Raw genomic sequence first — 27521 nt, 5'->3', positions numbered from 1 at the left:
CTATTCTTTGTTGTAGTTTTTGTTTGTTTGTTTGTTTTAATGCAGAGACAGAGTCAGAGAGAGGAACAGACAGACAGGAAGGGAGAGAGATGAGAAATTCTTCGTAGCGGTTCTTTAGTTGTTCATTGATTGGTTTCTCATATGTGCCTTGACAGGGGTGGGGGGATGGGAGGGCTACAGCAGACCGAGTGACCCCTTGCTTGAGCCAGCGACTTGGGCTCAAGCTGGTGAGCTTTGCTCAAACCCGATGAGCCCATGCTCAAGCTGGCGACCTCGGGGTCTTGAACCTGGGTCCTCCGCGTCCCAGTCCGATGCTCTATGCACTGCGCCACCGTCTGGTCAGGCTATATTCTTTGATTTTGTAATTATACATTATATTTACTGTTTTCTTTGAGAGAAAGATCAGTTCTAATTAAAATAATAAAAATATCAAATAATGCAGTGTTAAAACCTCTGTGTTTGTTTTACTTTTGAAATAAAATAGGTCTTAGGCCTCATTTCATAAAGGCAAGGGGATGGATGTCTGTGGAATGAAAGTAGTCTGGCTAGTCCCTCCCCACCGCAGTGCGAGCCTGTGCAGTTGCTATAGCAAATATCTGTGCTTTATGAATACCACTGGCTAACACAAGCAGTCAAAAATGAAAACAGACTTGATTAAATGCAGACTAAGTGACCTTTAAAATTATTTCATTGCATCTGGACAGTGATTTGGGTTATTCTGGACAAATAACTACACAAAATACACGGTGGTCCTTGGGACTGCATCAACATGAGCCAGGAAGGCACAATGCCATGTGTCTGCCAGTCTTTCCTCTTCCAAGTAGATACTGGCCGGCCACCTTCAATATGGAGAAGCCTACATTGATCATAAGAAAAAGCATGCTCATGGTATCTTAAAAACTTTTTTTAATCTTATAGGAACATATGGTATAAAATACAAGCATACTGTAATCTAAGCAAATAACACTTATTATATAATGTAATCCTCTTAAAAATGTTTTCAAGTTAGAAATTATTAGCTCCATTTTAGAAATAGAAAAACTGACATTTACAGAAGGTAAATAGCTTGTCCTAAATTGCATAATAATAAGAGAAAATGGGATTTTAAACAGTTCTGCTAACTCAAGATTCCATGGTCTTTGAATAGACACCTGGCTTGTTTTGTCTGAACGAAGGAGGCCAGCCTCCGGTAGACCCCTATCGTGTCTGAAGCACCTTCTGGACGGAGCACTTTCACATAGTAGCTTTCCTCATAACAAACCTGTGACTAGACACTACTTCCTCCACATTAACAGATGAAGAAATCAATGCAATTAATGCTGCGTGGATGACGTTCAAACTGACAAAAGGCACATCAGGAATTTGAACTAAGGTCAGCCTGAGCCTGGATTCTAATTCCAAATTCACTAAATAATTTACTTTCTGTGTCATGCATTTTTTGTTTCAATTAAAAATGGGTGATAATAATCAAAGACAGAGGGTGCAAACTATTTTAACAGAATTTTCTCCAATTTGTTTGTTTTTTTTCATCCAAAACTGAGATTCCACAACCTTGCCAACTCAGTCCTCTTAATGACAGCAAATGTTTTATATCTACTCTAAATGTATTGGTTTTAAGTCAGTATGGGACCACTGATAAGTTTCTGCCTTCAGGATTGACTGGTTTTGTTGTTTGTGGTAGTTTTTAGGATTCGGGTGGAGGGTAAAGGGAAGAGAGGGAAATAATGTAAAGATCTTGGTAGACGGGTTGTGCTAATAAAACACAATTGTAAAAAAAACAGAAGAAAAAATAAGCACTAATTTAAAAGTTTTATCTACATAATGTAGAAACAACCCTAATATTTGAAAACATCCTATTACTTGCCTGATTTTACTGTTCACTCAGAAATTTGACTCCGTGTAAAAATAGGCATAGTGTTCCAAGTACCCAGGCTTTTAACCTATACGTCCCTCAACAGCTTTCCACAGAAGGGAAATACTTCCTGTCATGCATTACTCATCACAGCAGAAGCATCTGTATTTAATACTGCCATACGCAACAGTTTAAACATACATTTCACACATACCAACACCCCTAGAAGAGGTTAGTGGGCATGGTGTGTGCCCTGGTTGGTCAAGACTGTAGTAAGACAGAGAGAGAAAGGAATTTGGGAAGACACCATGAAGCAAACCTGTGTCCCCTATATACAACACTGTACTTAAAAATCCCTGAAGTTCTTTACTGTTTCAGATTAGCATTTAGAAACAATATCCTCAAAGACGAAATGAAACAGATCTAATAATGCAGTTTCCTTTCCAAGTCTGAATACATTCAACTGGGGCTGTTACCATAATTCTCTAAACTACAGAACTGGATGAAATTGTTGTAATACCTTGTTTGTGATCATGATCACGATGATAAAATAATAATAATCTTTAAAAATCCTACTTCCCTGTACTGTTATGAAAGGCAGTTTTTTTAAAGTATGGGGCTCAGGGTAAGTGCTCAATAATGCTCGTTCCCTCCCCAACCTCTGCCTCTTTTAAAATAAAGCAGTTCAAATTCTAGTAATGTGCTTTTGCTAGAATCCCACTTTAAGCATCAAGATTATACATGAAGGAGATGAAAGAGTTTAAACTATGATTTGTACTCTTCAATAAAAACCTACTTGGACACTGACACTATTCGTTTAATTTCAAAAACTCAAGTAAGAAACAAAAGGATAGGATCCTTTCTGAAGTCGAATCCTTTGATTCTTACTCCCAAACTAGGCTTAGCAAACACAAGAGTATCTCCAGTCTTACGGATGGGTGCCCAAAAACTGACAGACATTTCTCCTAAATAATTTAAATTACTTTCACCGAAAAAAGAAACAAAACCCGCATGAAATATTTTGGGAATAAAAATAGGAGGGGCTTTTTGTGAAATCAAAAGCTTGTTGGATCACTGCTTTAGGAAATGAAGTCTCTAAAATGCAATAAAAATAAAATATATCAGGGGGAATGTACCCCCCTTCACCTCTGATTAAATAGTTAACTTGTGTTTATAAAAGATAACATCTGAATAACACGTCAACATGTCTGCGGCTGTGTGTACGTTAACAACAGAAAGTCAAGTGGCTAAGTGAAATAGATTCAAGGAAATCGTGCCTCCTGCCTTCTGTTGACAATTTATTTATTTGCTTTATTTGTTGTTTTATCATTTGCTTTGTATTTTTAAATAATTATATACTCTTTATTTTTTTTTTTCAAAAGACAATGCCCTTAATTTGGAACTGATGTTAAAACTAGGAGCTGAATCCAAGGGTCATGCTTTGCTGGTTCTGATCCAGAAACCAGCTGTTTTAGGGTAGACTGAAGAAACAGCTGGGATCGAGCATGGAAGGGGAAACAGTTAAGGGCTGCTGAAACCGAAACATGAATATCATGTAAACAAGTCAAGAAAACACAACCTATTATACACTAAAAAGCACATTTTCTCATTTGCATGGTTTATGTTTGTTTTGTTTTTTAATATATTCTTAGGAAATGTCTCACGCTTTATAAATAAGCTGTGTTTTCCTATAGATCTTTAACACTCAAAGTGTATATACTCCATGGAACAGCACCATTGGCATCTCCTGAGAGCTTGTCAGGAGTGCAGGCGCTCACCCCAGACCTACTGAATTAGATCTGTTTTTAATCAAGTCCCCTGGTGATTCTTATGTCCATTAAATTTTGAGAAGTATCACTGTTAAAAATCAAATCCACTTGATTTCCATTTCATATAGGGACCTCCTTCACACCCATAGGTTCAGCATGTGCCCAGCATTATTCTAAACCAGGGGTCCCCAAACTATGGCCCTCGGGCCACATGCGGCCCCCTGAGGCCATTTATCCGTCCCCGCCGCACTTCCGGGAACAGGCACCTCTTTCATTGGTGGTCAGTGAGAGGAGCATAGTTCCCATTGAAATACTGGTCAGTTGGTTGATTTAAATTTACTTGTTCTTTATTTTAAATATTGTATTTGTTCCCGTTTTGTGTTTTTTTTTTTTTACTTTAAAATAAGATCTGTGCAGTGTGCATAGGGATTTGTTCATAGTTTTTTTTTATAGTCTGGCCCTCCAATGGTCTGAGGGACAGTGAACTGGCCCCGTGTAAAAAGTTTGGGGACCCCTGTTCTAAACCTTTATAGACATATCTCAGTTGGGTCTCACCTTGGCCACACATCAGAATTACCTGGGGAGAATTTTAAAAATAAGAATATCAGGCCTACTCCAGATAATATAATTAAATTAGTCTGAGACAGGGCCTGAGCAAAGGTTATTTTTAAAGCTCCCCTGATAAATAAAATTTACAGCCAGGTTGAAAACAATTGCATTGTCCCATTTAATTTTTACCTGCAAACACACTGGTGTGTATTATTACATTTACAGAGGAACTTGCTCTTGGTTACAAAACAGGGATGTAAACTCTGCTCTCTTAGACTTCAAGGACTTGCTCTGGCACTTGAAACCTCTCAGTGTGGAGGAGGGGGGCCTTCATGCCAGCAGCTGATTCCAATCTTCCTACTCGGTGAACACCCCAGCGTGATACACTTTGTAGGGAAGCCTCTGAAAGGCAGGAAAAGAGAGTGCGCTCAAGGGCCTTCCTGTCAGGCAAGACTGGGATGAAAAGATGAAGAGCCACAAAAGTGCTTCTCCAGTGCCGAGCCCACTGAGATTATGCAAAAAAATGAGAATGGATTGATGAGTAACTGGAAGAACCGTAGGTCTATGTACACGATCACAAACTGGATTAGCAATTGGGCTTTGAAGAGACAAGCAACGTTTTTAGCAAAGCCTCTGGGCACAACTCCTGCACCAAGTAGCCCAGCCTGTGTGGACTGCGCTGCCCCAGCACCACTCCTGTGAATGAGAGATATCCTGAAATCCAGTTACCCCAATATGGGATGACCGATCTAAGGGTGATGTGTGGAATGTTCCCACAGAGTTAGGGAGGATGTGACTCATGGCCTCATGCGTCATTTAAGCAAGCTATGTGTAGATTCTTCTAAGCATTTACCATAAATGGATCTCTATATCACCATCTGTTCACTTTAAATACAAGAAACATAAGATTGTGCTTGTCATATAGTTAGTAGTTTTGACAAGAATTTCTCCTATCTTTTGAAATATGTGCAGATAAGTCCAAAGGTATGGCCATTTTCTTTCACAAACTATGTTTGGACTAGTGTTATGATATTCTCTTTGTCAGCTGGGCCAACTCCAGGGACTGGTTCTATCTCAGGGAGCACTGAAAATCCTAGTATAATCCTAAAATGTGGATATTGACCTTGAAAGTTCAATTACACTGACAGATGTGTGAAATGGCACAGAAGAAAATTCCCCATTGGGGAAAACGAAAATGCTAGGATGTAACAGTTAAGGAAAAATGCAATAAAACAGGGTGGGGCAAAAGCAGGTTTACAGTGGTTAGTGCTCAAAACACAGAGTTATTTATTTATTTATTTGGCGGGGGGAGGGGGGGGAGACAGACAGAAAGGAAGAGAGGGAGGGAGAGAGAAGCATCAACTCATTGCTTCACTTTCATTGTGCACTGATTGTTTCACATATATGCCTTGCCCAGGAATTGGAGGCCAGCGGCCCCTTGCTCAAGCTAGCTACTTCTGGGTTCAATCTGGTGACCTTGGGATTATGTTGATGATCCCATGCTCAAGTCACTAAAGCCTGGCTCAAGCCAGGGACCTCAGCATTCTGGGTGGATGCTCTCTCTACCACATCACCACCAGTCAGGTCAGAGTCTATTCTTGTGTTATTATTATTTATTAATTATTGTATTATTTTCCATACAAACAACTGTAAACCTACTTTTGCCCCACCATATAATCTGACTTTTCAAAAATTTTTACAAGATTTTATTTATTGATTTTGGAGAAAGAGAAAGCGGGGAGTTGCAGGAAGCACAATGTGTAGTAGTATTTGCTTCTCGCATGTGCCTTGACCAGGCAAGCCCGGGGTTTCAAACCAGCAACCTCAGCTTTCCAGGTCGATGCTCAATACACTGTGCCACCACAGGTCAGGCTCACTCTTCTCATGTTGTATGATCCATTTTCTGACACAGAAATTTATTTTTGTGATACAAAAGATCATACTCACAATTATATATGCCTATTTTTAAAGTAAATGCCAAAATTAGACAGACTTGAAAGTTAGGCTTCTGGAAAAGACTGATATATAAGTATAGCTTACTTCTGTGCAAAAAAGCAGGCTTCCCTGTAAATAAATGGTAAATGGCAAGTGGTCTACCTTTAAACTACGGGAATATCAACCTCAAATCAAAGAAATATTGAAAAACACAGTGAAGAGGAAAACATAGTGGTAAAAGGTACATTTAAGTAAAAGAACTCATTCTCTTTATTTTGACTATAAATTATTTGTCTTCTAACCTCTGACTTTACCCTGTGCCACGGTAATCAAAAGTTACAATGTTTCGCCCTGGCCGGTTGGCTCAGTGGTAGAGCGACGGCCTGGCGTGCAGAAGTCCCGGGTTCGATTTCCGGCCAGGGCACACAGGAGAAGCGCCCATTTGCTTCTCCACCCCTCCCCCTCTCTTTTCTCTCTGTCTCTCTCTCTTCCCCTCCCTCAGCGAGGCTCCATTGGAGCAAAGATGGCCCGGCGCTGGGGATGGCTCCTAGGCCTCTGCCTCAGGCGCTAGAGTGGCTCTGGTCGCAACAGAGCGACACCCCGGAGGGGCAGAGCATCGCCCCCTGGTGGGCAGAGCGTCGCCCCATGGTGGGCGTGCCGGGTGGATCCCGGTCGGGTGCATGCGGGAGTCTGTCTGACTGTCTCTCCTGTTTCCAGCTTCAGAAAAATACAAAAAAAAAAAAAGAAAAAAAAAAGTTACAATGTTTCAAAATACTAAGATTTTAGCATTGCTCCAGAACTAGAGACCAGTAAGAAAATAATTGAGTTTAGAACTAGAGATGAATAAAAAAATAATTGAGTTTGTTTACATAAAGAAAAACTTGGCCCTGGCCGGTTGGCTCAGCAGTGGAGCGTCAGCCTGGCATGCGGGGGACCCCAGTTCAATTCCCGGCCAGGGCACATAGGAGACGCGCCCATTTGCTTCTCCGCCCCCCGCCCCCCTCCTTCCTCTCTGTCTCTCTCTTCCCCTCCTGCAGCCAAGGCTCCATTGGAGCAAAGATGGCCCGGGCGCTGGGGATGGCTCCTTGGCCTCTGCCCCAGGCGCTAGAGTGGCTCTGGTAGCGGCAGAGCGACGCCCCGGAGAGGCAGAGCATCGCCCCCTGGTGAGCAGAGCGTCGCCCCTGGTGGGCGTGCCGGGTGGATCTCGGTCGGGCGCATGCGGGAGTCTGTCTCTCCCTGTTTCCAGCTTCAGAAAAATACAAAAAAAAAAAAAAAGAAAAACTTAAGGTGTGCTTCAGGGATCCTCTGCCTGAATTTGCAGTTCTGAAAAATCTGCTATTTTAAATAAATGATAAGCCCTCTTCCCCTTGGCTCCTCGGTCTAGAGAAGTTAATACCATTTGCAGTGTCCAGGTACAGGGAGTTGACATTGTGAGCCTTGAGCACCGGCATCCTCACAACTCAGAGGCACTCTGCCCCCTGGTGGACTTTGATGAAAGATGAAGAAGCTTCACTTCCCACACCCTTCCCCTACCAACCAGCCTCATCCCTTCTGTAAACTCCGGTAGTTTACAGGAAAAGCTTTTGCTCTTACTAATTACACATTATTTTGGATCAACGGTTGCTTTTTAAGTAATGTAAAAACCCTGGGCTTATCTAATAAGCTCTGCAACAGGTAAAATAAGAAAATTAGATCAACATATTATTATTGATTATTATGGTTTTGCATGGGGAATTAAAAAGCAGAGAAGTGGAAAATGGGACACTTGAGAAAATTTGTAGATGTAGCAAGGGACTCTGGACTCTTGGAAGACAGCTGGAAATCTGTAGACAAGGACAAGGAAGGAGAGAGTAAAAGTAAATAAAAGGACGCTAGGGAAAATGAATATTTGGCGATTTCCTCCCGGCCACGGGAGGTAGTATAAACCATCTCTTTGGCCTTTGGTCTATGGGTGACCAGCCTAAGGGGGTAAATGTGAAAAGTTCCAAACCTGAGTCACTTTTACTTTAGTCAGATTTCTCCTGTTCAGTCTCGTTGGGTCTTCCTCAGTCCAACTACTCTCAAACAGCACTCAGCTAGGTTTTCTATACTCCAGGGCCTCTGCATCCTTACGGGAGGCAATCAGAAAATAATGGCTAATGAAGAGGGATCATCTGCTGAGATCCAAAAAGGTGTCATGTATTTTGATAGCGTTTTACATGTATAGTCTCAACCTCTGCAACAAACTGTAAGTAGGCTGCTTTTGAGGAGAAAATGCAGCTATAATATGCTCTATTTTTAATTCAAACCTAGAACTTTTTGATTCCAAAAGTCATTTTTCCGTCAAACTCCTCCAGTATTCAGATAAGTCAGTCTGCTCCTCTTATGTCTCCCCCAAGCCTGCTCTAATCCAGTGCCTCCTTTTCCTTTTTCTATTTAAGCACCATGCAGTACCTTGAAATCTTATTACCTGGCCTAGAGACTAAACAGCACCTCTAGAATGCTGATCTGGAAAACTCTTGTGACAAAGAACCTGACTTACCTTCTGTGCAGAATGTGAGATAGCACAATCTATTTCTTTTTAAATTCTTCCTACAGATAAAAAAAAAACCCCTCAAAATCATGGTGGTACATGCCAATCCTACAGTATCATTTATCATCAATTATTCTCTCTTCAAGGTTCAAACTCCTAAATGCAACCCAGAATCCAAGAAACCAGTCTTTCCATAATAATAGAATTACTACCCCAAGCTTTTTAGAACACAAGAAAGGACTTTTATTTCATTATTTTCCTAAATTTCATTTCCAATTACACATTTGTTGAAAGGTAGAACACCAAAGCAATTGTCAGTCATGGTACTCCATCAAACACACATCATCTGAGATTTTACTGCTTGAGTCAATTATAGTCTTCTCAGGGTTTCCTGGTTAAAGAAGATAAAACCAAGACAATAGAGAAAACAAGTAAAGAACACTGTTCTGTAGGAAATTTGTTGAACTCAACAACCGTTCATTCATGGGTGCAGTGTCCACTTTTTAAAAGGAAACTCTAAAATTCCTAGAAACACAGGACAACATTCATATTTTTGGATGAGTATACATTCATATATTTGTGTGAAAATTTGTGCAAGTAAACATGGAAAATGTTATTTTTTACTACAGCCAATGAAAATATATTTGCATTTCTAAGTTAGACATTTCCATCTTCCATTTTATGTTCTGCAAAAAAGCCATATGTCTAGTTTATGAAACAACTATGCTATAGGCAGCAGTAACTGAAAAGGAGCTTAACAGTCTTAACTATATACCCCTGGGATGAATATACATTTTTGCATAATCATGTGCAATGCCAGATAATGTTTCTAGATCTCTTATAAATACAAGGGTTTGCAAGCTTCTACTTTACATAATATGTCCCAGACCAGTCAGTTCAGCCAAAAAGTCAAGCAAATATTTAAGTGGGTAATCTACAAAAAGGCAAACAGTCCCTTTGACTAAACTGACCAGGTTTTGTTACTATGAAGACACAATCATTGTAGGTGCCTAATAAAGAAACCATTGGTAAGTAGTATTTCAATTCATTTTTCCCTTCAGTAGCCTAGAAGTTTATTTAATTTGTTCTTAGGCCCACAGAAAGCACAGCTGCATTAACAAAAACCAAACATAACATGAAACAAATACTATACTTTATGCACATTCCTATCAGGAGTAAGCTAGATTTCTCCATAAGAGAAATGTCACAAAACAAAATCAACAAAGAAACTGGGGGTTACAGCAGAAATATTGGATCCCTTAATTTTTAAAATTTTATCTTACTGCAGTAACTGGTGTAAACATTAATCAGAATTCCTGTTTTTATTTAGTTTACCTGTGACACTTTGAATAGTAATATTTTCAAGAGTCATTCCCCCAGAGTGAAGGTCTCTGCACAGTAGGCAAACAGTGTACTTCAGATCAATACATCTATTGTCTCACAGTCTAGACTGGAGAGCTTTGAGCAGGGGCTGAATTCATTTTACAAAGAAAAACTTGGTTCTGCAGACACAGGTATCACCTGCAGAAAGTTCTCTGAAGAAGAGAATGTAAATCTTCTTTGGCATATTAAATGGTCCACATACACATTTTTTACCCCTGTGCAGATAATCCTTCAGGACTACTGTTTATTTAATTATGCATTTTTCATCTTTTAGTGTAAAAATCTTGCCCTGTGTTAGGCAGTCCTTAGAGTGAATTTGAGATAACAAGTAAGTATCGTTGAAATCTGAAAGGACAGATAAATTTTAAGTATTAACTGTTGATATATTCATGGAGGGGCCAGGTCAGTGACAAATTTCCACAGTGTGAAGGCTTATTGGTTTAATTACCTAGTAAGTCTGAGGTTTGGTTTTATGAGTTACAAGGAAAAACAGGCTCAATTCTAGTTTCTCTGGGCTTTTCTAAAGTTCTCGCATGTTATTTTCGAATGATCTTTGTTCCTCCTCAGACTTCACAGAAAGGGAAAAGAAACAAGTTTTTAAAATTTTTCTTTAATATCATTTTTGGGATCCTTAATGCATTTTGAAGACTTTTGGAGAAAGGAGCTGGTTCTCTTGGTTACTTTACATGTTAGCACACACAGGAATTACAGATGGGAAGGAGAGTGCAAATGACTATCAGAAAAAAGTCTCATGCATTTAAGATTTTTTACAAGTCAAAATATACATCCTCCTCTTGCCCCTCATTCCTTAATTGTATAAGAACCATTCCTATTCATCAGTCTCCTTTATATCCCACTGAATTAGATAAGGAATAAAGATACTTTCCTTGTTAAAGTACAGTCTCTATCTAATAGCATCAGTTTAATCAATTGCATTAATAAGAAATAGAGCAGCTTGGGCTGAGTCACCCATCATATCCTCCATTTATGGGGATTTAAACGTATAAAATGACAGGAACATAACATGAGAAGGAAAAATAAAGCAATCTGCAGATTTTGGCACTAGCACATGTAATGTTTTGTTTGAGTTGTTAGGAATGTGGTTTGACAATCACTAAATAGGAATGAAAAAATTACCAATCTGCAGAAAACATACAATCCTAGGTGTTGCTTCTCTGTTTAACACTCCCTGTCTCCTATTCCCAACCACCCACCCCATATAGTTTCAATTATAATAAAAATAGAGATCTTCACAACAGAATTTTGCTTTTAACTCTTCAAGGTTTCTCTGTGCCCTCCCAGCCGCACATAAGGTTTGAAGCACCAAATCCACAAGTTTCTCCAAGCAAGGTTAAATAAACAAAAACTGAAGACTGAGGGATGCCAAAAATGAAACTGTAACACAAAGTTCTCCCCAAAACACAGGGTATTAAGTGTCTAGTTCAAGTACGGCCAGATGGTATGTATCTGTCTCAGACAGGGTTCAGACAGCAACTACATGTACCACTGGTTCTAGAGGGCATCATCCACGACACCACAGCAGGGCACGGATCACCTTTCCATCATCAATTTTTAAAAAGTTGCAACCCCTTCCCCTCTTTTGATTGGCTGCAGCAGGGTCAGTGCTGAACCTGGGATTTGAGGGAAGAAAGTGAGCCTCCTCCTCAGCAGGGAAGTTCTATCTTTTGTTTGAACAGTTCTCCTTTCAGAATTCTCTCTCTCTCTCTCTCTCTCTCTTTCTCTCTCAGGGCTATCCTGGCTTCTCAGGATCCATGGCCCTTGCCCATAAAAGAGCATCTCACTCTTACCCAGTAACAGTTAAAGAAGAGTCTACCTACCTGTGGAACAAACACAACACGGTCCCCAAAGGCCACTTAGGCCACCTCAGTGCAACTGACAAGTCAACTTGGGCATTTAAAGAGTATCAGTTTATGAAACGCTTGTTTGAAGTCCTCATTGGACATGGTATAGATAATGGGGTTAATGAGAGAGTTGAGATATCCTAGCCAGTTGAAGAAGTCAAAGATGGCCAGGTGGAACCAGCATGCATCTTTGCAGATAGGCATCACTAAGGAGATGATGAAGAAAGGCAGCCAACACACAATAAACGCTCCCAAAATGATCCCCAGGGTCTTTGTGGCTTTGCGCTCTCTAGCGGCCATGAGTTTCTTCTTCTCCAGCAGGGCGTCCGAGACCCGCACCTTGACTTGGTTCACATACACAGGAGACCCGGATTCGCTGGGCATGTCGGTAGCCCGCGAGTTAATGGAGGTAACCGAAGACGTGGACCCCGGGGAGTCGGTTATCAGCTGGGCTCGGGTCAAACGCTTGCCAGTCTTGCTGGGAGTCTGTTTCAAAATCCGGGAGCGGGCTTCCACGTAGATGCGGCCGTAGAGGGCGATGAGGAGCAGGGTGGGAAAGTAGAAAGCGCCCACCGTGGAGTAGACTGTGTAGAGGATGTGGTCGGTGTTCACCACGCAGTCCGACACCTCCTCTTCGGCTTTGGCCTGACGCCAGAAGAACGGCGGCAGCGAGATGGAGATGGAGAAAACCCACACCAGCACGATCATGACCGCCGCCCTCCTGGGAGTCCTTTTCACTGAGTACTCCACGGCGTCCGTGATGGCCCAGTAGCGGTCCAGAGCGATGACACAGAGGTGCAGGATGGAAGCCGTGCAACAGGTGATGTCCGACGAGAGCCAGAAGTCGCAAACCACTTGGCCCAAGGTCCAGCGGCCGGTGACCGTATACACGGTGCTGATGGGCATCACCAGGATGGAGACCAGCAGGTCGGTGACCGCCAGGGAGGCAATCAGGTAGTTAGCCGGGGTATGTAGCTTCCTCGTCCGGTACACGGTGGCGATCACAAACGCGTTGGAGAGCGTGGTGGCCAGGGTGATGAGCGCCAGCAGCATGATCAGTAGTACTTTCCAGGGCAGGGCGATGGAGTCCTGGTAAACGTACTTCTCGGCACTGCAGTTGTGGGAAGGCGCAGCGGAGAGGTTGGCTTCGGAAACCCCTGCCTGGGAGCCCGCAGGCGGCGGCGGGGCGCACTGAGCGCCGGTCTCCTCCATGTCTCCTCGCCTTCGCTCCGGAGCGCAGCTCTGGGGCATGGAACGGACCAGGGAGAGGCGGAAGGACCGCGGAAGAGACCACAGTCCTGTCCGCTTTGCTGGTTAGTTCCGTAGGTCCTTCAATTACTCCACCCAGGTTCCCAGCTGAAACTGGAGGTCCAGAGCGCGGCAGCCGGAGGCGGGCGAGCGCGTCCCCTGCACTTCCAGGGTGCCCGGCACTGCCTCCGCGTCTCTGGCTGCTCTTCCCCACGTCTGGTCTTGCTAAGGACTGGCCCCCCCAGCCCCGCTCCGCTCCCGCTCCCGCCGGGCGCCTAGTGGAGGAGGGCGGCGTATTGTTTGAGGAGGGAGCATCGGCCAGGTGGGATCTCTTACCCCAAATGTCCGGGGCTGAGCGTTTCCTAACCCGGGCGCTCCTTAAACCGCAGAGCCGGCCCCCAGGAGTTTCCTAGCTGTTGAAACCAAAGCGTGCTGGCCAGCGAGGAGTCCCGGTCTTGCATTCCCGCCCCCCGCCCCAGGCTGTGGCAGTTTCCTGCGGCGGCGGCGGCCGCCGGAGTTGGGTGGGGTGAAGTCTGGGAGCCGCGCCGCGCCTCGCGCCCGTGCTCTGCCCTCCCTTCTTTTTACGCGCTGGCCGCTCCGACGAGCTGCCCCACGGAGACTGGGCCGCACGAGGGGGACTCAAGGGCTTGGGCTGCGGCTGCTGGCACCGTGTGGCCGCGGCGGCCACCTCCGTCCCACAGGCAGCGCTCGGAGTCACGCCGTTGGGCGCACTGGTCTGGGGGACCCGGCGCGGCACTTCGGGCAGGGGCAGGTTTCTGGGGAAGCTGGGGGAAGTGTGGAGCGCCAGCCGAGGATGAGCGTCTGAGCCGAGGAACAGAGAAGCTCCTTTTATAGAGTCCGGGTCCGGCCGTGCAACTCGTGCGGCGCGACGAGTGCGGATGCCCGCTCCCGAACACCTTCCCCTTTTTCCTCTCCCTCCCTTCTTACCTCCCGCCCAGTCCCCTCCCCGGCCCAGGAAGCTCCCGCCGGGTCCTACAGCCCTCTTTACATGGCCCATCTCTGGGCCCCTCCCGATCCTGACACCCAAGTGCCGCAGTTTGGGCCGGGAATTAGGATGAGGGTGTCTGTCCCTGCCTCTGTCAGCTGCGGAGCTTGCTGCGCGCCCCTCCAATTAGTCCCACGCTCTTAACTGGGGCACAGGCAAAATCACGGAGTCTTTTCCTAGGCAACTACCTATAGCCTTCCACCCCAGCTGGCCAGTGCTAGGTGGAGCTAGCCCCAGTCTCCGACCTATCGGCTCAGGAATTTTATCCAGAGCTGCTGGCCACACCCAGGTGAGAAGGAGGCGCCAGTTATATAGCTTAAGAACGAAACGACCGACAGTGCATTTTATACTTCGGAAACCAAGTCATACTTAAGTCTTGCTACAATACAAACTACTTTTTCCTATCTGGTTTTAGGAATATGTGCTTTTTTATTCAATCCCACCCGTTTAACTATGAATCAACAGAAAACAAGATAAGAAAAAGCTGCAAAAATGTAAAAGTGTGACAAACAGAAGCTCACTGCATGTGAAATTGAACGTTCTGCCCCACCCTGCTGCTGCAGCCGCTCAGCAGTTCTCTGCCTCTGGAAAGCAGATCGCTCGCTGGAAGCACATTGCCTTCCTTCCACAACCTGCCTGGAAAGGAGGTTATCAAGATTCACCACCAGCACCATCAGTGGGGTTCCTTCACCTTCAACAAAAATATCAAGGTATCAGCCATATTCTGCACAAAGCACTAGCAGTAGTACCTAGGTCCTGTGACCCTAAAAAACATCCCTACACTGAGATCCTCCTCCTCCCGTAACAGAAACAAATGGAAGGTAGAATTAGCAGGCATCCCCAAACTACAGCCCGGCCCGAGGGCCACAATGCGGCCCCCTGAGGCCATTTATCCAGCCCCCACTGCACTTCTGGAAGGGGCACCTCTTTCATTGGTGGTCAGTGAGAGGACCACTGTATTTGGCAGCCCTCCAATGGTCTGAGGGACAGTGAACTGGCCCCCTGTGTAAAAAGTTTGGAGACCCCTGATTAGAGTATGTTTCTTTTAAAAGTTCCAGAAATGAACAATGTTTTTTCAGCTCTGAAAGCTAACCCAACTATGAGTTTCCAGGGCCTGGCTCAGTGTTTAGCAGGTATAACAGATCCAATTAAAACAAACAAACAAAAAACCCAACTACATTATTATTGAATTTATCAGGTAAAGTGTAAACATATTTTAAAAAGAATTATTCCATCCAGTCTAGAGCTAGAGATGATCTGGCCCATCCACTCAGTTTCAAGAGAGTAATTGAGATCCTTTGAAATAAGAGATTTATTTTTATTTTTTAATTTTTATTTATTGATTTTAGAGAGAGAAAGATCGATTTGTTGTTTCACTTATTTATATTATATACATTCATGGTTGTTTCTTGTCTGTGCCCTGGATGGGGACCCAACCTGCAACCTTGGCATATCTGGAGGATGCTGTAACCAGCTGGATGACAGCACCCTAACCCAAACTCCTTTCATTCTTCCTCTGTCAGCTAGGCACCAGGAAAAAATAGAATGCCTACTCTGTGCCAGAGAATTCTAGGTATCAGGGGTATCAAGGCCAATCAATGGGTTAAACCCAGACCCAGTTTTCAAGCAGTTTATATTCTAGAAGCGGCAGGCAGACAACTGAATAAGAAATAAAATAATTAACATGATTGCATATACTGTTAAGCATTATGAAAAAAATGAAACACATTCATGCATTAAGGTGCGGGTACTCCTTTAACTGGATGCCAGCTCTCCAGAAACATCCTCTGGGTGCTCCTAGGCTGCAGCAGCCAGGAAGATAACAAACACACAACCTCCACCTTCCTTTCCTCACGGTCCTCAGCACCCAGCACTGCTCTGCTAATATTAAACCTTATTGGCACTACATTTCAAGTGGTCCTGCCCATCGACCCACTCCACCCATCCACATCTGGTGTCTAGCTAGACTTCATTATTTTGCAGACTGCATCTTTCTCTATAAATCACGGCAGAGGGAAGCAAAGCAGGCAGCCTAAATCACTAGAAAGGGGCGTTGGCCAGAATGGAGGAAAAATGTGTTTTGAGTGGGGAGTGTGCCAGGAAACTATTTTCCTGCTGTTGTCAAGGAGCTGGCAAGATTAGAGAGAACTATTCAAGGGTCAGGAGGCAGAGGAAGGCAGACAGGAATGTTACAAGCTGTGGGCAGCTTCTTCTTTTCCAAGTCGGCTCCAGTAGCATGCAGAGGAGGAAAACACTTGCTCCTTCTAGGATTTGGCTTTAGTGATGCGGAAACCTGTGGCTTTGCCCGGTCACGTTTCTGCTGCTGCGCGGAATCGCAAACCCTGAGTGGAATCTGCCACGTCTAGGTGGAGTGGGACTCCCCCTACCCACTATCCACCCTTTGGTTAAGAATTGCTTGAACCCACCCAGCGGTCAGACAGGATTTTGACAGTTTAGTGGAGAACCACTTTTCAGTAACTTAGGCTCCCGCATTTCACTCCTTTCGCACTTCAAAACTTAAAGTGTTAATGTTTGCACAGGGGTACATGCGTGTGAAACTTTCAAGAGAATAGGAAACCTTTAAAGTTGGCTTTGCCTGGGTTGCCCCTGAGCGTGGTGGGCCCGCAGGCGTGGTCCCCAGCAGCGCTGGGAGGAGCCTCCCTTCAAGTACTGGAGACTCAGCCCACACAGACAGCTGGAGGGGCAAGAAGGAAACAGAGCTCCTGGTGAGGTATCACGGCGAAGCAAAAGTTAGTTGGATGGGAATAGCTCCTGTTTGACCATCAGACACGAAAACTGCGCAATAATGTGCGCTCCTCGTCAGCTTCACGCGGGTGGACTTGAAGCCGGCGGGCAGGATAACGCTGGAACCCCGGTGAAGCCTGTGACCAGACCCAAAGCCTGACTCTTGTGGTCTTCTGCCGAGGGACCAGAGCGGAATCGCCCCTCAAGGAAAGCTCGCCTGTGCCAGAAAGAAACGGTGCTGCCAATGCAGTGAAAGGAGAGGAGGCGGAGGAGCCGGCTTCCCAGTTTGCCACCGAGCGGGCACGCCCGCTCCACCCCCACGCAGCCAAAAGACACCCCCGTGAGTGACCTACCGCAAGGCAACTCCGTTTTCCCTGGATTTCCCAGAGAGTGCCTCTTCAGAGAGGTCCACGCACAGGAGCAAAGGAAGTACTTCTGAGTTTATCTTTGCTTTGCTGAAATAAAATAGCTAAGACCCTTACTCTAGTCGCTTTGCCCCTTTGATCAAGAAAAACGCAATCTCACATCTTCTAACCCTTCGACATGAAAAATCCACCCGCAGTCCCTAACCACAAATGCGGGGACCTGGCAGGCTACTTCTTGTTGCAAGTCCTGCTTCCTCAACCTATGGCTTCTGTTTTTGTTTTGTTTTCTTGTTTGTTTTTGTAACTCTCACCCAGGAAATGGGCAGCGGACCTCAAGCTCTGTGCATCCTCATGTGTGGTTTCAGCTCTTTCCCCTGTGTCTTCTCCAGTAATTTTTTTTTTAATTCATCGGTAAGAATGCAAGTACAAGTCTTACTTATGTTTTGCTTGATGAAATTATGGAAATGTTCAGATAAACGAAGACTTGCATACATACATACAAATGTATACATACAATTTTTGCAGACAACTTCTGGGTGTTCACACTACCTGGGAGGCTCAGCTAGCTCTCCATATTCATTGACCCCACACTGGGCCTTTGACTTGGTATTTGTCATGATATTTATGTGTTGTGTACTTCATAAGGGATTTTTAAGCCTTGGCAAATAATAAAATTAAGTGCTTTATTTTCTAAATTCTAAGCTGGCATAAATTAATCTATGAAAAGTATTAATTATATGTTTTTGTTTAGATACCTGTATTGTGTGTATCTGTATTTAAAGAAGAATGTAGACAAAAATTAGAGCAAATAGACAAAACTTAAACACTTTCTAATGCCTGTCTCTGTAGTAACAGCACTTTGCTACTTTGGACAGATAGATTACTGCTGGTTCAAAGATAGCCCAATTTCAACCAGTAGAAGAGCTAGCTCCCAACAAAGGTCTCAATTACGTATTTCCTGGTGGAAAACATGGGTCTTAGAAGAAAATTTCTAAACTAAAATCTGAAGTTATATAAGCAGACCTTGCTTGTGGGAGATGGGCATTAAATTTTTCTTCTTGGACAAACATTGGAATGTGGCAATAATAAGAAATATTTGGATGGAAAAACAATGTCAATAAATTCACCAAACTTAGGAACAATTTGCTGCTTTAAGTCAGCAGCATCAGTAGGCAGCTGTGTTCAAGATGGAAGTCCCTCAAGAAAAATCAATTCAAAGACTGTAATAGTGAACTTGTTCACTGGCCTAAGGAAAGAAGTAATAGAAACTGGGTTTTTTGCCTTATTTTCAACTAGGAAAAAATGCATCATTTTGTGTGATTAGTTTCAGTCCTGCAAAAAAATTTAAAAAACCAAAACCAAACAAACAAAAAAAAACCCCAAAACAAGCCAAGCAGTTTTATTGCTTTTTCACCTGTAATTAATGAATAATAATCCTTATCCTTTATTGACCACTGTGTACTAAGTTTTATGCTACCTCTTCTATATATAATACATTTGCTCATTTAATTCTTACAACGACACTAGGAGTTATTATTATCTTAATTTCCTGGATGAGGAATTTGAAAGTTTAGAGAATTTAAGTGACTCTGCCAATGTCAGACAGCTGGTAAATTGTGGAACTGGTTTTCAAATCCAAGTTTCTCTAATGTTAAGGCCCAGCTCCTTATGAACAAACAGTCTACACCAAGTCAGTCACACAGCTCGGCATTGGCAGCCCTTTTAACCATCCTGCCTGTGGCTTTACTTCATTCCACCTGTGAGGAGCACCATTGCTCACAGCTCTTTAAGTCTGCAGAACAAATTTTCTGTTAGATACCTTCAAATTTTGGGGGGTGGGGGAGGTGGTGGTAAAATCAGGTAGCAAATTGTGCACCGCAATTATGTTTAGCCAGCAAATCATCACTTCCAAAGTGGTGCTGATAGGTGATCACACACAATCTATTCCTAAGTCCACAGACCAAACAGAAACCAATTAAGACTTTTATTGCAAGCGATGGAAAACTAATTCAGTCATAACTAAAAGCAAAAGAGAGAATTTGTTTCAAGGAGAATGGTGTTCAAAAGAGGTATTGGAGCACCAGGCTTTGGACAAGGAAGCATGCAGCTGAGCCCTAGAAACACCAAGCATTCTGGAACACCACCAGGACCCTGTCTTTTTCTGTTGTCTGCTGTCTGCGTGTCAACTTATTATTATCTATTTCACTTAGATGGATTTTATCCACACCATGTGAAGACACAGACATTAATACCTTTAAAGATTACATCTTTTAGTTTGATTCATATTTCAGAAACTAATCTACATCTGTTCCAAGTTCAGGAAATCTGAGAAATGAGTTCTGCTCTTGAGTAAAATGTAGGAGACTATGAGAGATCAACATTCCGATAGTGCAGAATTAGATTAAAATCCAGAGAAGGACAAGCAGCTGAGGATTCCTGCTTGCTTTATTTCCCTGAGGCACTTGCTGATCTGGGCACAAGTTGTAGAGTACACGTGGGCCAGGCAGAAGGATTTGATTGGGAAAGAGAAATAAGCTAAGCTTTTGACACTTACTGGGACCAGTGTGAAAGTTTTGAATCTAAAAGAACCTTAAATGTATGGCCAGTTTTTCCCATGGACATTTACTATGTGTTATAGCAAAATAAAAGACAATGAGAGCAGATAGAGAAATTCTACCAGGCAAATAAAAATTCCCCACAGTTTTGGAGTGCATAGTAGAAAAGTCCCTCTAGAGAGAAAAGGCCTACATTAAATAGGTGACTGGTCTTCCCTGAGGAGAAAGAGATCTTCTAGGTTCTCAATTAAAAAGACCAGGATGGCAAGGCCCAAAGAAAAGACAAATCACAGATAGACTGAGTCTAACTACAATTCAGCTCCATGTCCGACTGGTTGATATAGTCAGCTCTACGTACATTCTCCCTAACTTCAGAAAGGGTGACTAATCTCTAACAAAATAATATCTAGAGCCTCTGTTGCCCATTTATATACAATAAAAATATATGTGTATAGGGGCAATAAAAAAATCTGACCAATGACTTTAAAATAACTGTGATTAGTATGTTAAGGAAAATAAGGGGGGGTGCCAAATGGATAAAAAGAAAGAGAATTTCAATGGTGAATGGCAATCTTTAAAAAACAGAGTCAAATAGGAACTCTATAAATAAACGTCAGTATTGAATATTAAGTACCCACTGGCTGGGTATAATAGCGCACTAGAAATAGCACAAGACAGAATTAGTGAGCTCACAGAGTCAAAATAAAATGTTTAAACTGAAGTACAGAGAGAAGAAAGTAGAAAAAAAAAAAAGAACCAGAATGTAAAAATCTGGGTCTAAGTAAAGTAATCAAAATACACGCAGAAAGAAGAGGGAAAAGAAAGAGTATTTGAAAAGATAATTTCCAAGAATTTCTAGAAATAAATATTTTGGATGAATACATCCAACAAAGACAGCAATGAAAAAGCTCAAAGAACTCCAGCCAGAATAAATACAAAATAAAGCCACAGCCAAACACATAATGGTCAAACTGGTAAAAACCAATGATATTAAAATTTCAAAAAACTGCAAGAGAAAAAGAGACATTACCTTCAAAAAAAGTACAATAATACTGAGAATGACTTGTGGAAAGAAACTATAAAATTCAAGAGATAATGCAATGATGCCTTATAATCGCTGAAAGTTAAAAAAATAAAAATAAAAAAGGTTACTTGCCCTGACCAGATAGCACAGTTGGTTGGAGCATTGGCCAAAAGCATGGAGGTTGCTGGTTCGTTTCCCAGTCAGAGTACATACAGGAACATATTGTTGTTCCTGTCTCATTCTCTCTCTCTTCATTCCTCTCTCACTAAAATCAATCAATAAAAATAATAAAAATAATAATTTTTAAAAATTACCTAGATTTCATGCATAAAGTTAACATCCTCTAAAAATGAAGATAAAATACAAATATTTGCATCCAAACAAAAAGCGAAAAGGTTTGTTGACAGCAGAACAAGGCTACAAGAAATAATAAAGGAAGCTCTTCAGGATGAATGTAAATGGCATCAAGCGGAAGTACAGATTAAAAGAAGGAATAAAGAAAGCCCTGGCCGGTTGGCTCAGTGGTAGAGCATCGGCCTGGCGTGCAGGAGTCCTGGGTTCAATTCCCGGCCAGGGCACACAGTAGAAGCACCCTTCTGCTTCTCCACCCCTCCCCCTCTCCTTTCTCTCTGTCTCTCTCTTCCCTTCCCGCAGCCAAGGCTCCATTGGAGCAAAGTTGGCCTGGGAGCTGAGGATAGCTCCATGGCCTCTGCCTCAGGTGCTAGAATGGCTCTGGTTGCAGCAGAGCAATGCCCCAGATGGGTAGAGCATCGCCTCCTGGTGGGCATACCGGGTGGATCCCAGTTGGGCACATGCGGGAGTCTGTCTGACTGCCTCCCCATTTCCAACTTCAGAAAAATACAAAAAAAAAAAAAAAGAAGGAATGAAAAACATGAAAGAGTATAAATATATGAGGAACTATAAAAGAGTATTAACCATTTAAAATCATAACATGTTGTTTCATAGAGTTGATAACACATGTAGAAGTTAAATAAATCAGTGGTCCCCAACCTTTTTTGGGCCACGGACCTGTTTAATGTCAGAAAATATTTTCACGGACCAGCCTTTAGGGTGGGACAGATAAATGTATCATGTGACCGAGACAAGCGTCAAGAGTCTTAGACGGGATGTAACAGAGGGAACCTGGTCATTTTTTAAAAATAAAACATTATTCAGACTTAAATATAAATAAAATGGAAATAATGTAAGTTATTTATTCTTTCTCTGCGGACCTGTACCGGGTTGGGGACCACTGAAATAAATGACCATGATAACAAAGAATTGCTACTCAAAAAGAAAAGGGATAAACAAAGTAAACTGTAGTAAAAGTTTTACATTGTTCAGGAAGTGATGAGGTATTTAACTTATACACTAAAAAGTCAAGGATGCATATTGTAAAATCTCAAAGGTAGTATTTAAGAATTAATACAAGGATGTAAGTAGAATAATACAGATAGTTGGTTAACATATAAAAGCTAGAAAGGGAAGAAACAATGAAAAGTAGGGTAAAAAGAAAACGAATAGTATGACACATAAACCCAACTGTATTAATAATTTCAATAAACTAAATAGCTTCAACACACCAATTAAATTTTTAATTATCAGATTAAGAAAACTATATCTAACAATATCCTTTTAGAGAATACATATTTCAATTTAAAAAATCAAATATTAGAAGCTAAATGAAGTGAAAATGATTTAGCATGGAAACAGTCATCATAAGAAAAGTGGTGTGGCTATTTAATATGTAAAAAAAAATAGACTCTAATATTTGAAGCATCAATCCAACTGAAAGACAAAAGAATCTTAATACTATAGCCTCAAACTATAAAATGAAATTTGATAGGACTAAAAGAACTAGTAAAAAGGCCACAAATTTAGAGATTTTAACACATCTTTCTCTGTAGCTGATAAAATGGGCTATTGTTAAAATGATAAAACTGTAGTAGGCAGTTAGGCAAGATTAGAGCAAGGACAATTGGCTAGATACAGAAAGTCACCAGGGCAGAAAGCCTCAAGTGCCTAGCAATGGGCAAGCCTGGGAGAACAAGGACCTGGCATGGGGCAACCTGTCCTCCCCTAGCATATTGCCGGTCAAGTGGTTTAGACCTCTTGAAGTTTCTTATCACCAGTCCTGTGAGTTAGATTCTCCCCATGACCTTTCCTCCCCTGGCCTGTTGCTAGTCTTGTTGATTAGAGCCCCTGCCTCTTAGAGGAAAACTACAAAGGGGGTCAGAGAATAGCCCGTAAGCAAAATTAGACCAGTGACACATGGCTGACTGCAAAACCAGCTGCACTAATGACCCGCCTGCCCTGGCATCAACTGATTAGTGGAGACCATGACCCTGAAAGGACATACCTGGAATGCTGATGAATATTCTACTGAGACCCTCTCCCGAACTACCCCTAATATTTCTGCCTTTAAAAGCCCTTAGGACAAAGACGCAGTACACTCTACCTCTGGAGAGCATGCCCACGCCTTTCCCCACCCCCTCTTCTTGCCCCCAGGAGGGGTTTCCAGTTGCCTCTTCTCTCTCTTTCTCCTGAGCTCCAAGGGTCCTCTTTTAGACTCTGTAACTTGTTTCCTTGAGCCCATTTTTTCTACATCTGTGACTTGCTAAATAAATTTTCTCTTATAGTTTGAGTCTTGGCTCTGAATTCTTTCCTAGCCAGAATTCAAGTTCTAAAATTGCTGAGCCAAAGTTCAATCTGACCCCACCAGTGTAACACCTGCTGCTGTTTTCTTGCCACTGCCAACAAAACAAGCAGGAAAAAAATAGTGAGAATATAAAATATTTGGAAAATATACTAGCCAAAGTAAATGACATAAACAACATTCAATTTAAACTAAATGAAATGGACATTTCATTGCAATAACTGCAAAATATTATATATATTCTCTTCAACGGCTTATGAAACACTAACAAACTCAGACTATATGCCAGACAAAATATGTCTCAAATGATTGAAACAGATCCTTCATCAAAAAAGATAAAATAGTTGATATATAAGCATATAATACAATGCTAAAATCACTAACCATCATGGAGATGCTAATTAAAACACCATGAGATACTACTACAAACTTACTAGAACGTCCAACAAAAATAATGACAATATCAGTAATAACAGAGAAGCAAAGCAACTGAAATGCTTGTTGGTGGGAATGCAAAATGGCACAGCCACTTTGGAAAAACAGTTCTCCAGATTTATTATAAAATAGAATGTATACCTATAGTATGATTTATTTCAAGTTATCTACCCAAGAGAAATGGAACTTATGTTCACAGAGAAACCTGTGCATGAATGCTTATAGTAGCTCTATTCACAATTGCCAAAATTTGGAAAAAACATAGGTGGCAGAATAAACAAACTGTAGTGCATGAATACAATGGAATACCATTCAGCAATAAGAAGAAATCAACTACTGATGTACATAACAACTGAATCTTAAATTTTGCTTTGTTAAAAAACAAAATCTGAAAATCTAATTGGCTTTATTAAGTGACTCATGATTCGGACAATATTCCATTTAGCAACTAGAAAGTGGCTCTGTGGAGTCATCCAAAATGGAGGGTTTTTATAGGAAGAAGAGTGGGACAGAAGAGCTATTTGCAAAAGAACAGAAAGGATTCTTTTTAGAGTAGGACACCTTTGGGGGTGGCGGCAAGGTTTTATCATTCAAATTAACTTTTTTTCTAGGGGGAATGAAGAGGGTCCATAAAACAGATTACCTCATTGGTGATGACTAGGAAATTTCAGACTGTTTGATTAAGATTATATTTCTGGAAGAGGCCAAAACTGCAATTAGGTCAGGTATTAAATCTAGATTTGGTACCATGGACTTCAGTATTAGTGACACCATTTTTGGGCCTGTGATTTTTCTCTTTAAAAGCTATATGAAAGAAGGCAGAACCAAAAGATTTTATTTGTACAATTCCATTTCTATGACAGGAGGGAAAAAGCAGGACTATAGGAGGAAAAACCGTTGCCCGCGGTTGCCAGTGGTTGGTGATATCAGCCCCCACTGCAGTGAAGGGTACCAGAGAAGGGTACTTATTTCTGTTATATTCTTCCCACACAATCCATAACTGGAAAACATCCCACAAACCTAAACTGACAAACATTCTATAAGATATTTGAGCAGTATTCTTCAAAATATTAGGATTATGCATAATAAGGAGACACTGAAGAACTGTTATAAAGTGTAGAAGGAAACATCCCACCTAAATTCAAAGTGAGATCAGAATTGCATTCAGAAATGGGGAAATGACATTAGTAAAACAAACAAAATAAAAAGGTATCACACCAATGTTAATTTTTGGTTTTGATAAATAGTTCCATGATTATATTACATGTTAACATCGGGAAGGTGTGTGAAGGGATATAGGAATTCTGTGTACCATTTTTGCAACTTTTCTGTAATTCTTAAGTTATTTCAAAACATTTTCTTAATGTTTTTACCCATTAGGGGACTGAAGGATTTAGAATAATAGGCCAGGGGTAATCATGGAGACTTTTTAATGAATATGTCTTATATAATTATGATTTTTGAACCATTATAAAAGTTTGAACCATTTAGAAATAAATTTAATAAATACCAGTAAGAAGAGGCTTTTTTAAAGGAAATAATTTAGCTAATATCCAAATTTTGTACAAAGATAGATATACAAGGCTCTTCATGTGGCATATGAAGCAATAAAATGCACTATTAAAAGTGAAATAGATGAAAATATGCCATGAATAAATTATCATAAAATAAAAGGATTTATGTAGAGTTGGTGGCAGAAAGTATTTAAGTCTTAGGATAACAAAAAAATAAAGTTTCCATTCCTATCATTTGTGAAGCACAAAAGTATGCCAACAACCTGCTATGCCAACAATAATTCAGACAGAATGTAAATGCATTGCCTTAACTAGAACCCTAGTAAACGTTCAATGAATGAGTCAGTCTTACCTTTCTCTGCCTCTCCCCTAAAGACCACAGATGGCCTTTTCCAATGAGTAGAAAAGCAGGATGGAGTGTGGTTTAATGGCAGCCTTCTCCTAGGCTAAAATAAGCTTTGAGTATATGAACGAATGAGCAGGAGAAAATCGATTAGAGGGAAATGATGACCATAAACATTTCCACATTTATTTTCTAAAATTGTATTTCTATGGTCAGCTGAGAATGACACCGTGAATACAGGGTTTGGGTCTACAGATCTGCAGTTATTCTGCTGTACAGAATATTTAAATATTATTTTATTTATATGTACCATTGCATGCTATTTGCACTGTACTGTGTAACTAAAGTTTAAATTTTAAAATTCAACTATATGTACCAGTGAAGGTTTGCTGTTGCCAGAGATATATTAAGGTGAATGTATATTTGGTATCTCTTCCGTGTTAAGAGACAGCTGCTGTATAACCTGACCATCAGGCAGACAATGATTTCTTTACATTATATATATTTTTGTTATTATTCTGACCATATCAATTTATAAAAATTAAAATCAATTTTCCTCCAGAACACACATTTTCAACTGTGTACTGCAGCACACAGGTAAGCTGCAAGAGACACACTGCCCAGTCAAGGTACATATGACAATCAATGAACAACTAAAGTGAAGCAACTATGAGCTGATACTTCTCGCGTCCCACTTCCTCTCTTTGTAAAATCAATAAAGGAAACCTTTTTAAAAAAATAAATACATACAGTGCCAGGTAGCTACTGGAAATATCTAACTACTACGTTGTACTTCTGAATCTAATACAAAATAATATTAAATGTAAAGTATAATTTAAAAAAAAAAAATCAGAAACACATTTAAAAAGCATTCTTGGCCCTGGCTGGGTGGCTCAGTGGTAGAGTGTCGGCCTGGCTTGTGGAAGTCCCGGGTTCGATTCCCAGCCAGGGTACACAGGAGAAGCGCTTATCTGCTTCTCCACCCCTCCCCCTATCCTTCCTTTCTGTCTCTCTCTTCCCCTCCGGCAGCCAAGGCTCCATTGGAGCAAAGATGGCCCGGGTGCTGGGGATGGCTCCATGGCCTCTGCCTCAGGTGCTAGAGTGGCTCTGGTCGCAACAGAGCTATGCCCAGGATGGGCAGAGCATTGCCCATTGGTGGGCGTGCCAGGTGGATCCCGGTCGGGCGCATGCAGGAGTCTGTCGGACTGCTTCCCCGTTTCCAGTTTCAGAAAAATACAAAAAAAAAAAAGCATTCTTTTTTCTTTCTTTCTTTCTTTTTTTTTTTTTTTAGCACAGGGCAGACAGGGACAAACAGGAAGAGAGAGAGATGAGAAGCATCAGTTCTTTATTGCAGCACCTTAATTGTTCATTGATTGCTTTCTCATATGTGCCTTGACTAGGGGGCTCTCGCAGAGCCAGTGACCCCTTGTTCAAGCCAACGACCTTGGGTTTCAAGCCAGCGACCTTTGGGCTCAAGCCAGCGACCATGGGGTCATGTCTATGATCCCACGCTCAAGTCGATGACCTCAGAGTTTCGAACCTGGGTCCTCAGCATTCCAGACCACTGCTCTATCCATCCACTGCATCATTGCCTGGTCAGGCTAAAAAGTATTCTTTTGAGATATGTTGAAATGTAGTAAAATAATAATACTATAAAGTGCTGATAGAAATGATAGGATTGCTTCCTGATAGGATTCAGGAAGCAAATTGGCAATATAACAAGGGCAGAGGTGGATTTAATGGTGGCCGCACCAGGCATGTGTCCTGG

The 27521-nt window shown here is 41.9% G+C and overlaps 1 protein-coding gene across 1 annotated transcript; it reads right to left on the bottom strand.

The window, feature by feature from the left end:
- Positions 1–8900: 8900 nt before the first annotated feature.
- Positions 8901–14057, bottom strand: HTR1B (5-hydroxytryptamine receptor 1B). The gene has a single exon (XM_066358982.1). It carries the CDS (start codon positions 13111–13113, stop codon positions 11902–11904), a length of 1212 nt encoding a protein of 403 aa, XP_066215079.1. The 5' UTR covers positions 13114–14057; the 3' UTR covers positions 8901–11901.
- Between the last annotated feature and the right edge of the window lie 13464 nt (positions 14058–27521).

This window comes from Saccopteryx leptura, chromosome 1 (genome assembly GCF_036850995.1).
Source record: "Saccopteryx leptura isolate mSacLep1 chromosome 1, mSacLep1_pri_phased_curated, whole genome shotgun sequence".
Classification (NCBI taxonomy): Eukaryota; Metazoa; Chordata; class Mammalia; order Chiroptera; family Emballonuridae; genus Saccopteryx; species Saccopteryx leptura.
Note: the sequence above shows the minus strand (reverse complement) of the source record. Positions and strands in the feature narration are given on the sequence as shown.

Bases quoted from the DNA above. Each gene is read 5' to 3' on its own strand.
- HTR1B (XM_066358982.1), bottom strand. From the start codon at position 13,113: ATGCCCCAGAGCTGCGCTCCGGAGCGAAGGCGAGGAGACATGGAGGAG.